This window comes from Rhinichthys klamathensis, unplaced genomic scaffold, assembly GCF_029890125.1.
Source record: "Rhinichthys klamathensis goyatoka isolate OS25496 unplaced genomic scaffold, OSU_Roscu_1.1 h1tg000076l_1, whole genome shotgun sequence".
In the NCBI taxonomy this organism is placed as follows: Eukaryota; Metazoa; Chordata; class Actinopteri; order Cypriniformes; family Leuciscidae; genus Rhinichthys; species Rhinichthys klamathensis.
The window spans coordinates 1,229,095-1,242,510 of record NW_026606618.1 but is presented as its reverse complement, the minus strand read 5'-3'; the positions used below and the strand labels follow the sequence as shown (position 1 = coordinate 1,242,510).

Genomic DNA, 13,416 nt, shown 5'->3' with positions numbered 1-13,416 from the left:
AAAGACTCCATTTGTCCATTATTTATTTCTAAAGAAACACGACAATGTATAAAGTGCTCCATTACCTTCTATGTTACATTATGGCCCCGTAGAAACAGTTTTAGTAAAAATAGGCTAACGATTGCGTCATAACCACTCGACTCTCTGTCGCGCTGTACAGAAATTACCGTACAGACAGGAGGAGAAGCTCGCAGGCGATCGGGGGGACGTCCCGTCAAGGGAGAAGCCCATAGATAATGAGTCCATAAAAGCAAGGGAATACTTACTCCTGCTCACTCACGCCAAAGAACTCTTTGCTCAAGTTCCCCGTCTCTGCAAGATTAACGTTGGCAATTTTCACGCACAGCTACTAGAAGAGTAACGTCTGTCAGACAGGTTGCTCACGTCATCAAGCTTAGTTTGAGTCGGTTTGAGTCTGCGCGTCAGGAACGGAAGTGCTCAGAAATCGCTAAAAATGGGCTTCAACTGTCTCAACTGAGTTCCAATGAGATGGCTCTGTCCATTTCTTATACTGTCTATGGAAACTCCGCCTACCACTTCTCTGCCAATTTTTCTTTTTATATAATATTTGTTTGTATTATTATTGTTAGTGGCAAGGGTGTGTAAGTGTATTGTTATTTATTATAATATTTTTAATAATAATTATTATTATTTACAATGATCAGAAAAGGGCACAATACATTTTGTGACAAAAGGGGCAGGGGCTTGAGACCCCCCCCCCCCCCACTGCTGCACGTGGTATCTCAGTCGCACAGTTATTTTAAGGAGCCTGTGGGAGGTCATTTGAATTTAAGTAGGGCATTTACGTGAAGTTGTAGTGACTCATATGTATTATTAGCACTGTAGCACATATAACAAAGTAAAGAGGAAGAGGGTTCAGAGACAGTGTTGTACTTAGAAAAGGCTGCGTCACTAGAATCAACATAGGGGATTTCTTTCAACACAGAAAAAACTAATTCACGGTCTCTATATAATGGAGTGCTAGAAGTTCATCACATACTCTCACTCTCTCATGTGGTTTATCAAACCTTGAGAATGATGATCGTCCTGAAGATTTCGTTACTGCTTCTGCTGCTGTGTTGTGCTGTGCAACTTACCTCAGCTGCTGGTGAGTGTCTGCTTCTGACATCTTTTTTCTCTTTCATTTGTAAAGCGTTTCAGGCTCTAGATTAAAACTTTTCCAGAGGAAACCAATTTAAACTATATTAAACAGTTTTTTAGTTATTTCTGAGAGTAGTGTATTTTAAAAAACATACTGCTTAAAAAACGTGTTGAATCACATTTTACTGGTGAATCATTCACTTTTTCAGGTCCTCATGCAGTTGAGTCTGCAAACAGTATCTGCTGCTTTGAAGAAACCCGTTCCAGAATACCTCTGAGACTGCTGAAGTCTTATTACTGGACAAGTAAAGAGAGTTGCCCCCTCAGACACATTGTGTGAGTATCCTCTCAGGTTTAGCTGTAGACTACACCTATTGCTAACATTTAGTATTTACTCACATTCATGCTGATTTAATCTTTTCATCTCTAATCTGCTGTAGGTTCGTAACAACTAAGAAGATACATCGCTGTGTGAAACCTGATAATGAGTGGGTCCAGCTGTACATAAACCACATAGACAAGAAAAGTGCTTCAGATTCACCAAAATAAAACTTGAAGCTACATCTACACACACACACACACACACACACACCTGTATATGAGTGAAATTGTAAAAAAAATAAAACAGCAATATTGTATTGTAACATAACAAGCAATATAGAGTATTATTATTGTATTGAATATTATTCAAATGTGTTGATCTCATTATTTATGTCAATAATAGACTGGGAACAAATAACATACTGATATTAACTTTAAATTATCTGTATTTTAATTACTAATGTTAATAAAGCTATTCCACATAAAGTTGTCAAATGTTAAGATTTCCTTTGTTTTATTGTCCATTACTTAAGTGTCTGCCTTTGTATTTACCATTACTTAACAGTTTAGGTAACTTGACAGTTTTATTAGATTTTGTAGGTTAGTGTAACTAATATTTACTTCAAATATTTTTTTATAAAAAAAAAAACATTTATTTTAATTTCAAAAAGTCTTTCATTTATGTTTTTTTTTCCATTAATGCCAGTGTCGTCTCCAAGAAAACCCCCTAAAAGCAACTGCAAATATAAAATTTTTACACTTTGCTATTTTATGAACAAAAGTTCATCAAACATTTTAACTGTAACTTAAAATATTTAAAATACCCTATAATTATTATGAATAGGACACATTACAACTATTGGAATATTTCACTAGAGGGCACATGTAGGCTTTTATCATTAATCTACAGATCATTTCACCAGACCTCTATATATACTGTATACAGAGGTGGAAATGGCCGAGATTCACTGGGGGAATCCTAGTTGGGGACATATAAATCGGAGAAAATCCCGCTATATTTATGTATGAAATTTGCATAATGTTTGGAGGCTAAATTAACTCCCTGGACTCACTCCCCCCAAAAACAGTCCTAGCCTTTTCCCTAAATCTAACTCTATCCATAACTTATCCGTAAAAACAGAGGGAAATGAAATAGGTGAATAAGAATGGCGTAGAAGCCCCTAACCCTGGTTGTAAGCCTAAACTTAACTGTAAACCAATCCCTCAAATCTGATTTGTTGATTGGAATGTTGATCGAGTAACAAGTTCTATTTGGTGAAATCACATTCACCATGCTCCATATACTAGTATACTCTATTTTGAATTGCACCTGTTAACTTGGCTGAAGTCTTAGTCTGAGGTGCTGCGAGGACACACACTGATATAGAAACACATTCGCATTGGCTGCATATTCACAAAAGTTAACACAGTGCAACCACAGGCGCAGACGACCTGCTACATTTATGAGAGAAACTATGGCTTCCCTAAACTTTTGAGAGAATACAAAATAGACATCATTTTAATTTTCTAACTGAAAAATGTTTACTCCACCCCGTACCCTTTTTCAGCAGCTCCTGAGCTTTAGATAACATAAATAATATTATGTCAAGGGTAAAAGACTGCCTTCTGGTTTTTAATGTAAATACCCGCACAGTTCTGAAAATAACTTCACACAAGCCAAAGTGTTTCTCATAGAGTTGCCAAATGTTTCGGTAAAGATAAAAGGAATTCCAAGAGCATGTATTTTCACTTTCATGATCCAAACAGACGCTAAGGAATGAACAGTAGTCTGGTTCGCCAGCAGAGCACTAGGCCAATTTTAAGGCGCCTATGAAGAAGACAGAAATATGCTATTTCCTGTGTGAAATGCACTGAGCAACCCTTAAGAATTTTAGTTTGTAACAATACCAAATTAAGAGGAAGAGGATTCAGAGACAAGTTGTTGTTAAAGAAAATATTGTGTTACTGGTCCAGAGAATCAACAAGGGGGTTCTTCTCAAAATCTAATTCACCATCTCTATTTCTGCTGGCAATTCACCACAAATTCTTCTGTTGAGGTGTATCATACCTGTGTTACGATATAGGTGAGCCAATAGATGGTGCCATTGAGCGATCATAAGATGGGAGGCTACACAACAGAAGTCAGTGTACAAAAAGAATGAGATGCATGAAGATAGCAATGAAAAGCAAGCTGAAAAAAACAAAACAAAAAACCTGGAGAATGAAGACCTTCACGAAGACTAATAATGTTTCTGATACTGTGCTGTGCTGTGCTCTGCATGATGCTAATATGAAGGAGACCTGAGAGCAGGTAGATGTGAATTTGAGAACTTGTACAATTTTTACACATTTGGGCCCTATATTCTCATTATTTGTCAATAATAAACCTTACTAGTCCAAAGTTTTACACATTTGTGACTACTTGTCTGCAGCTTCAAATTCAGAATACAGGTTTGTGACTATTGTCTGCGAGTGCAAATCTCAGCGTTCAAGTTCAGATTTTTATATTACAGGTTTTCACATTGCAGCTGTGAGTGTAAATGTTCACATACACGTACGAATATTTATTGTACAAGTTCTCAAATTCACATCTATGTGCTCTCGAGCTTTGCTACTAATTTACCTTCATATTTAATTTCTAATTCCATGTAACATCATTTGGTAACACTTTGTTTTACTGTGCCCTTGTTACATATACTGTACTTACTGTAGTAAATGATGCATAATTATGTGCAACTAACCTTAAACCAAACTAGCACTGATAGTAAAACTTAGTACTTTAATGTATAGTTAAACTGTAACAAGGACACCTTAAAATAAAGTATAACCCATAATTTTTAACCTGTATATTATGGCAGCACTTTAAACAAACATTTCAAATATGATTTTTTTCCCCCTCAGGGTTGCAACCCCTGGAAGTCAATTTTGTGTGAAAACAAATAAAGAGATAGAGAAAAATGTGAGCTTCGACACTGAAAATGCAACATAATGTAGCCACAATTATGCTGTTTATACTTCTAAACCACTCTTGTTTTTTTTTGCTAAACATATTTTTGTCATATCTCCACATTAACAGAGGTGGAGTGACAACAGAAGCAACGCTCACCACAATACCCCCCCACACCCTGACCCACCTTCACTGCGCCCTACCCAGCTCCCAAATACCATCCCAACATCTCACTCCACCAATCTCCTGCCCACCTCAACATATCAACCCTCCAAATCCATGATCATCCCAGCAACGCTTCCTTCCACTCTCCCAAAGAGAGATGCACAACCCAAACCTCCACCTGTCCACCCACGCTCTTATGGTTGTATTGTCCAGAGGACATTTTTCATTTAAACATTCTAAAACGGTTTTAAGTTCTTTATCTCTTTCTGAAAATATTGTAAATTAACTCTTCTTTACTCAATATCTACAAAACCTGAAGAATACAAACATAATGTCTAAAAACGTGTTGAATCACATTTTTGCTATATTGAACTCATCAAAAAAATTTTAAGTCCACAATCTGCTGCTTTGAAGAAACCCATTCCAGAATAATAATAATTAATAATAATAATTCATTACATTTATATTGCGCTTTTCATGGCACTCAAAGCGCTTTACATAGAAGGGGGGGATCTCCTCAACCACCACCAATGTGCAGCATCCACCTGGATGATGTGACGGCAGCCATACTGCGCCAGAACGCCCACCACACACCAGCTTACTGGTGGAGAGGAGACAGAGTGATGAATACCTCTGAGACTGCTGAAGTCTTATTACTGGACAAGTAACAGTTGCCCCCTCAGACACATTGTGTGAGTATCCTCTCAATAGGTTTAGCATTGCTAACGTTTACTATTTACGCATTCATGTTGTTTTAACGTTTTTGTCTCTCATGTGCTGCAGGTTTTGTGTGAAACCTGATAATGAGTGGGTCCAGCTGTACATAAACCACATAGACAAGAGAATTGCTTCAAAACCTACTAAATAAAACTTGTAAGAAATTGCAACGCATGTAAGGAGGCGGACAGATGAATACATTTCCAGCACAAAGTCACAAACAGAACTGTTAACGTGACCGGAAAAAATCAAAGGGGACACACATGAAGTTATATATTAAACATAATGAGGTGAACACAGCTGAACCAAACTAACTAATCACAGTAACCATAGAAACTACAGAGTGGCGGGAATCTAAAGGAACACATGTGACTAATGAAAACTATCTTAAAGTCCATGAAAACTGAAACCAACTAAACATAACTGTGAGAGAAATGTAAAATAAATGATATTGTAACATTTCAGAGTGTTATTGTAATGAATGTTATTCAAATGTGTTGATCTCATTATTTGTCAATAATAAACCTTACTAGTCCAAAGTAAACTTTATATGAGCAGTATTATTATTACTACTAATGTTAAATTAAAGAATATTGCTGATAGTGTTTATCATTTAAGATTTCATTTGTTTTATTTTCCATTGCAGTACCTACATTTTACTATATTATTTAGGCCTACTTAACAGTTCAACACAGTTTTATTAGATTCTGTCAAGTTGCAGTTATAACTAATATTTACCTAAAATATTTTAATTCAAAAAAATAATTTTGATTTTCAATACAACATCTGTCCAACGTTGGAGATTAACGTATAAATCTGGCATTGGATTTGACATCAACCTAATTTTCATTTCTTTTTCTTTGGTTTGGTCTAAATGCGAATTTTGTCATTGTTTTGGAGCACACAAGCTTATAGATAACAGTAAGGCTAACATATTCATAAAAGCCAAAAAGCTTTAAATAGGGCATTATTTGAGGGAACAGCCATTTGGGTGTCCGAAACCATTGTGGACGTTATTGAGTGCACTTATTCAATCTCACATTCAATCCCACTACTGGAACTGTGTTCTAGAAATAGAACATTCAGAGGCATAAGGTACTGTAAGTATTACATACAACAATGCAACAATAATAAAACAATGCATTGACACTTACTTTTTACTTTTGATACTTTTAAAAACAAGTAGGCTACTTCTGTACTTTTACTTAAGTAAAATTCGGTCTTTACAATTTTTACCTGTAATGAAGTAATATCTGACCAGTTGTCTCTGTACTTTCACTCAAGTAAGGAAGTTTTGTGCTTTTTCCACCTCTGGATGTTGTCTCTCAGTAAACTTCCTAAAAACATCATGAAATTAATTTGTTTAATTTTATAAGGTCTATTTTATGGGCAAAATGTTATCAAACATTTTAACATTTATTTTCTCAAGGCAATAGTATATCCTATAATCAATAATATTATTAATCAGGATACATCACAACTACTAGGCTATTAACATATTTCACTAGAGGGCACATGCACATCATTACAGATCATAAACGCCTCATAATATGCTCTCCCGTGTCTGTTGAAAATTAAAAGTATTTCCCATTTTTTCTTTTCCTGTCTGATATCTCGATGCAGACATAATTTGTTTTTAAAATATTTTAATTTGTTTTGAAGTATTGCGCATGCATCTGCCGCATTTTTTTCCTGCGATCACGTGCCTGCCACTACAAATACCACAATTCATTGTAAAGTCCAGTGAGCCAATGAAATGCGGGAGTGGGCGGAATTCTATGACATCACTACAAGCGGCCAGTCGCTGACCAATACGGGTTGAATTATCTAGGAGGAGGACAATCGCCTTTCATACTCGCAGCATTGTAACATTTTTCCCCCGGCCGATGCTCGCATGCTTGTTTTTGTTCTGTGCACGTTTACCTCCCATAAAAAGCCATTTATATAGTCCAATTCAGAAGCAGCCGTAAGGGTTCATCATCGCTTCTGCACTCGACACTTTCTGAGGCGACTCATCTTTTTATGCCTGATCTATTGGGATTCAGAGTGGGTGTTGTCACAGGACGATGATCGAGAGACCCGACTCAGCTGTTTCCAGCGTTGCAGTGAGTACAATATTCATACATTTATCTAAATCTGTCCAGAAAATACATTTTAAACCACATCTGTTTCATTGATTAATGGACATGCAATTGATTCCTAGTGTGACTGTCCCTTAATCATCTGTCTGTTGTGGCAAGCCGTATTCACATTAGGCTACTTAATTAATACCAACTAGCATCTATTTTTGATACAATTAATTTGACCAATTCAATGGACACTCATACATTTGCCAATGTTATGTTATCCAGTATTCAATTAGTAACTAGTAATCTATCATTCAGTCTAACATTTTATTCATTTACTGTTTATCACTATACAAATAGTGACAAATGATTTCTTTGTTACAAGTAACATATCTCTGGTGATTTTTGGTTAATGTATCAACAATTAGTAGGCTACTAGTAAAAAATGCGATTGTTCACAGCGAATAGCTATATAGCCGAAATATATCACGAATAGCTGATATATTTACCACAGATCCCCATAGAATTTAATGGCAAATATTTTATAAGGTAAAGAAATAATAATATTATATCTAGTACTAATTTATGAAAACAATTGTAGTAACTATTAGATTACTTTTAAGTCATTAAAAATAAGTAGCCTACTATTAATGTAAAAAAAAAAAAACCATATGCTATTTGTTTTAGAGCTAAATGTTAAAATAGCTTACCAATCTGGGTTTCCTTGATCAAAAGCTCACTGGTTCTTGTGTGTTATTGACACATGCGCTTTAGCTCATGCAAAAAAACATTGTACTTTCATCCAAACCATGCAAGAACTAAGAAACAAACTCTTCAGAATCTACATTTTAAGTACATGGTACAATATCTTATAACATCATTAAACATGAGGTCAAAAACCAATTTCCGTTTTGTCATAACATGCTCTAAGCGTTTGTGAAGTTGTGAATCACCAATTTTAAAAGTGAACCTAAATTGCTGTTGTGTCAGACCATACACACATGTAATAATACTTTGAATATGTTGATTACCATTGTTCATTTATCGTGATTCCAAATACATACAAATGTGTTTTTTATAGAGTAAATAGTAGGGCTGCTGTGTGTTAATAGCTGTTTGGAGAAGCAAATGAGAATGACAGGCTCTAAGTGGGATGCCCAGCTCTCTTGTGGAGAGCAGTGAGATGCATTTCAATAGGCTTGGATGGAGAGAAGAGCAGCCAAAAACTGTCACTGAGCATATATCATGATCCTTTTTGTGTGAACTTGAAGGAAACTGACTTCATAAATCTACTTAAAATCAACATGGGACCATTTGTCTAAAAATAAGTGCTCAGGAAAGTGAAGTTAGTTACATGAAAAGGCCTAGCATCATTTGTTTGCAGATGCCAGGTGATATTTTTGCGGTATTTTGTTATCTAGTGCTTTGACGTTTCTACATTTTAATACTCCAAGTGCTTTTTGGGCCCACTATATTTAGGGTCCTCATATCATGTTATACATCCTTCAAAGGATGAATGAATTGCACAAATGTTAAACCTATTCTGAATATTAAGCTTGTGAACACCCACACGTTTTTCCCACCTACGCTATATGCATCCTTCAGTCTAATGTGGATACTAACATGGATAGAGGTTCAATAATTATATGCATCCTTCAATCTAATGTGGATACTAACATGGATAGAGGTTCAATAATGAAATGCATCCTTCAACCTAATGTGGATAGTAACATGGATAAGGGTTCAATAATCAATGATTTGATTCACTCTTCTGGTCAGATGTTGTGTTGTTTGCCATGTTGGGGCATGACATCAATCTTACAGTTACGTAAGAGCGCTTCAAGAGCGAAAGCATGGAAAATGCCCTGAGCTGTTCACAGAGCATGGCTATTTATAGACTGGTGTATGAATTATATAGGCCTAGTATATATTTGAAGAAGATGCAGTCACGTTTTGGGATGCAAGTGTCCAAAAACTGACAGAGGTTTCGTATCAAATCCATTTTGATATATTGTTATTTTAAAGGGATAGTTCACACAAAACAAATCTGTCATCATTTATTTATGCATCTCGTTCCAAAACTGTATGATTTTAAACCCATATTAAAATTATGGTTGATGATTATTTACTGATGCATATTTGATTATTAATTATGTTATGGCTGATAACCTCTAAATTGCTATTATAATTTTTCTATTATTGAATTATGTAAAAATATAATAGTTATTTTGCATTTTTAAATTATCGACATCGACTTGGTATACGTTTTTCTGTTTGGCTGTAAAGTATCAGAAGCAGCTTTTATTTTGACATTGACAGGACTCTTATTTTGACAGCTCTAAGAACGCCATCACCTGAACGCCGATGTGAGCTAAATCTTTAAAATCTAAGACTGCATCTAAAATCACATAAAACAGTATGTGAAAAACAGTATGTGACAAAAAGTAGTATGTCCGATTACACAGTACTCATAAAAGAGTAGGCAAAAATTACCCGGATGATCTACTACTTCGGGCGAGATTCTGAAGTGTATATACGAAGGACACTTTACTATCCTATGAGGCCACGGGAGAGGATTTATGAATGGCAGTGAAGCGATGCATGATACGTCCAGATTACATTCAAACTACACACATTCATACTATATAGAACATACTTTTTTAGCGGTCGCGAAGTAAATACTTATTCAAAATAGTGCTACCTATTTTGTACCTACTCAAGTGTATGCGATTTCCAACGCAGCCCTTGATTTCAAACTATGCTGTGCAATATCCAGTTTGCCGCAGTCATATTCATGTCATATTCACTGTGTACTGTATAAAATAACTGTTACCTTTTCTTTATGTGAGAAAATATGATTCCCAGTGTGCACAATTTTACCAGTTTACTGAGTGGTTGGATACTGTGTTTACTTCCTTTTTATTCATGTTTTTAAACTATCTCTTAATTTGTGAAAAATATTATAATAGGATTAGAGATACAAGATGTTGCTAAAACAAATCTGTTTATTTTATAAATTTTCTTTTTATATTAATTCATTTTACAATTCATTAGAAAATATGTAAAATAAATTTGTTTTTGTAAATTAAATAGTGTAATATAGTGTAATATTAAATAGTGTCATATTTATCAGCCTTATATCGGCCATTGGCCAACCTACTCTTAATCATTTAATATATTTTGTTTAAATGAAAATCTAAAATCAATCCTTTTAAATGCTACAAGTACATTTTGATGAATATTGTATTTAACAGTGTTATTAAATTGTTAGTGTTTTTAATGGTTGACCATCAAGTGATGACACAGTTAATCTAAATGTTAAAAAAAAGGGAAAATAACAGTACCGGCCAATGACCAATATGGTACTGACGTAACATGCATCCCTAATGATGTTCTTTCTTTCAAGAATGATGAAAAAAGATACATTTTCATTTTTACATGAACCATAGCATGCACTGTTTCCCAAATAGTCTATTGGCTTAGTTCTGATTAATACATTTGTGGCCATGGTCATTCATCCAGGTCAAAAAGAGTTAACTCTCCCTAGTGATCGTAGCCCTCCCCGTTCAAACTATCTGCCTCTCTCTAAATGACCAGCATGGCCCCTACTAGTTAGTTTTCCATTGGCCTACCATGCATGAGAAGCTCAGCGGAGCCAAAGCAGAGCGATCAATTGTGTTTGCCTCGCCTAGCGTGTGCTTCAGCGCTGTGCTTCCGAGAGCATGAGATTACCAGAGAAGGAAAGCGACGGAGAGAAAGGGATGGAGAAGCTTGTGAAGGAGAACTTGCATCTGGACAAGGCGCTGGCTGTGATCTGGAGCGAAATACACTGCCTCCATGACGACATTGAGTTCATGATGGATTTGATACGAAACGTAAATGAGCATTTGTCACGAGATCCCATGTGTCCTCCCCTTCCCCAGCCTCTTGGTTTCCAAAAGTTGTGTTTAGGCAAGCAGTTTTGAAGTTACTTTCATAAGTGCTTAACGCAGATCTGTTACTCATCCTCAAATTAGCAAAACTCCATGTTATCCTTTGTTGTGGTATCCCTGCATGTTAGTTTAAGAGTTTGACTGTGCTAAGGCATTATCCACTGTAACTAATGTTAATATTAGCATAGCCTTTAATATCTTTCCTCTGAAGTCTTCTTGAGCTCTGTTTTGAGAGGGATAAGAGTAATGGAGGAGCCGTTCTGCTCTTTAATCAGTGGAATGTGGAGTAAAGCTGTGTTTTCTTCCAGCAGAGGAATCTGGAGGGTTATGTCGGCTTCGCCAACCTCCCCAACCAGGTGTACAGGAAGTCCGTGAAGAGGGGGTTTGAGTTCACACTCATGGTTGTCGGTAAGTCGCAAATTTCTTTTGCTCACCTCTGAGATTGCATTCAGTTCCAGTTTGATGAAGTTTTTTTTTTTTTTTTTTTTTTTTTGGTTAAGTATATTTTTGTACGATTTTAGACATTATATCGGATAAAAAGGGTGTTAATCAATTGCATCGTATCGAGCCCCGCACAGGACATGTGGGAAACAAATATGTCCACAAATTAACAATTCGTTCCCATGAACTAATACTTACTAATTCCCTTGCTTCAGTTAAATCAATGCAAGGGAATGAATCTGGACATGGCCTCGATTTAACTAAAACGAGTGAACGAATATGACCACGATATATTTTTTTGTGTCCATGTGATATCCATGTTATGTGCGGGACTCCAAAACACCGTGCCATTTCCAGCTATATTAATATTGTTTACTGTAATTATGCCTTCAGGAAACATTTAGGAAATGTTCAGGAAACGGTCTTTCAGGAAACATTAACAGGGTTGACACAGGCTTAGTTAAATTTGACATTGCACGTCTTGTGTATAAGGTTGTAAAATGAGTCTAATGTATATTTCTGAGAAAATGACCGCTGAAGTTTTATAGAATTTATCTATTATTTACTATATAATCATGGTGACAGGGTTGTCATTTGAAAATACTACTGACATCAAAAGATTAAAACAAAAAAGATGAGGTTTTAAGTTCATGTTTAAGTTCTTTCACATTCATGTCTTGAAATTATGATCATGTATTTTTTATATATATATATATATATATATATATATATATGTATATAAATGCATACATAAATGGGTGTGTACACATACATACAGTATATATATATATATATATATATATATATATATATATATATAAATATGAGAACCACAAATGGCACTTGCTTTGTAGAATGACATAAAATAAGCTTTCTGTTTTTTTTGTGTTTTTTTTACTTGAAGCGAATAATCTGTGGTTTTGGATAATAAAGAATGACTTTATTCCCACATAAAGAGTAGATAGATGATGAGTTTTTGGATGATCAATACATTATCACAAGCTCTCTCTGTGGTTTGGATGCTGTGACTAAAGCTATATTGGAAATATGGATCTCGGTGACATAACTGTGGTGGAGCGCCTCACCATAGTAACCGGGTGTGTGTGTGTCTGTTAGCGCTTGCAGAGGGTTTGCTTCCCAGATCTGGTGCAAAATAATCTCTTTAGTTCTCTCTTCCTCTATTCCTCTTCCAAGTTGTTACTCATTCTGTGTCTTTGTTTCTCACTCATTCCCTACGTCTGTTTGTTGGCTAGTTTGGGGTTTCCTGTTTGGTAAACCGGCCTATTGAGATGCTTGTACTGGTATCAGGAGACAATACGCACTAGTCCTCCACCCTTACGCGAAGCTCCCGAACATGTGGGTTCCAATTGAAACCAAATTGTCCATGAAATATTGCCGAGCAGCGCGGTAAATGTGACCTCACCTACTGTATAGTATTAAACTTTTATTCAAACTCTTCTGTAGACAATTTGAGTCCGTTGGGCTATACATTGGGTTTTGCTTTAAGAAATTTAATTTAAGATTACAGTTTGAAAATGTATAGAATATTCAGAATTCGGTGACCAACAATATTTGCATATGGAATTCCAATTGGTCTTTATATTTACATATATTTGCACACTGAATAGGTTTTAGTCTTATATTTTACATATTTGCAGCACTGATACTGATTGGTCATATATTTCACATACTGTATACAGTACTATTGAAAAGTTTGTGGTCAGTA

At 35.5% G+C, this 13,416-nt stretch overlaps 2 protein-coding genes and 1 long non-coding RNA gene across 9 annotated transcripts in view; 1 reads left to right on the top strand and 2 right to left on the bottom strand.

The window, feature by feature from the left end:
• Nucleotides 1–974: 974 nt before the first annotated feature.
• LOC130085159 (uncharacterized) lies at nucleotides 975–5,233 on the bottom strand. Its single transcript, XR_008807115.1, has 3 exons — nucleotides 5,166–5,233; nucleotides 1,303–1,373; nucleotides 975–1,097 (listed from the first exon to the last, which is right to left on the bottom strand). It is a non-coding gene; the product is annotated as an uncharacterized LOC130085159 (long non-coding RNA).
• A 1,838-nt stretch (nucleotides 5,234–7,071) lies between these two features.
• septin15 (septin 15) overlaps nucleotides 7,072–13,416 on the top strand; it is a 33,269-nt gene continuing 26,924 nt past the window's right edge. Inside the window, exons 1-2 of one of the 7 annotated variants that reach the window (XM_056250823.1) lie at nucleotides 7,072–7,356; nucleotides 11,561–11,657. In XM_056250823.1, coding sequence (XP_056106798.1) covers nucleotides 7,318–7,356; nucleotides 11,561–11,657 — 136 coding nt within the window. In that variant the 5' untranslated portion in view covers nucleotides 7,072–7,317. Of the gene's footprint in view, nucleotides 7,357–10,999; nucleotides 11,193–11,557; nucleotides 11,658–13,416 lie in introns of those variants that run through there. The other 6 variants (XM_056250822.1, XM_056250825.1, XM_056250824.1 and 3 more) reach the window with 6 other exon arrangements.
• LOC130085203 (C-C motif chemokine 4 homolog) overlaps nucleotides 12,540–13,416 on the bottom strand; it is a 32,676-nt gene continuing 31,799 nt past the window's right edge. The window contains exon 4 of the mRNA XM_056250826.1: nucleotides 12,540–12,549. The gene's annotated coding sequence lies outside the window, so the exon portion shown is untranslated. The remainder of the gene's footprint in view (nucleotides 12,550–13,416) is intronic.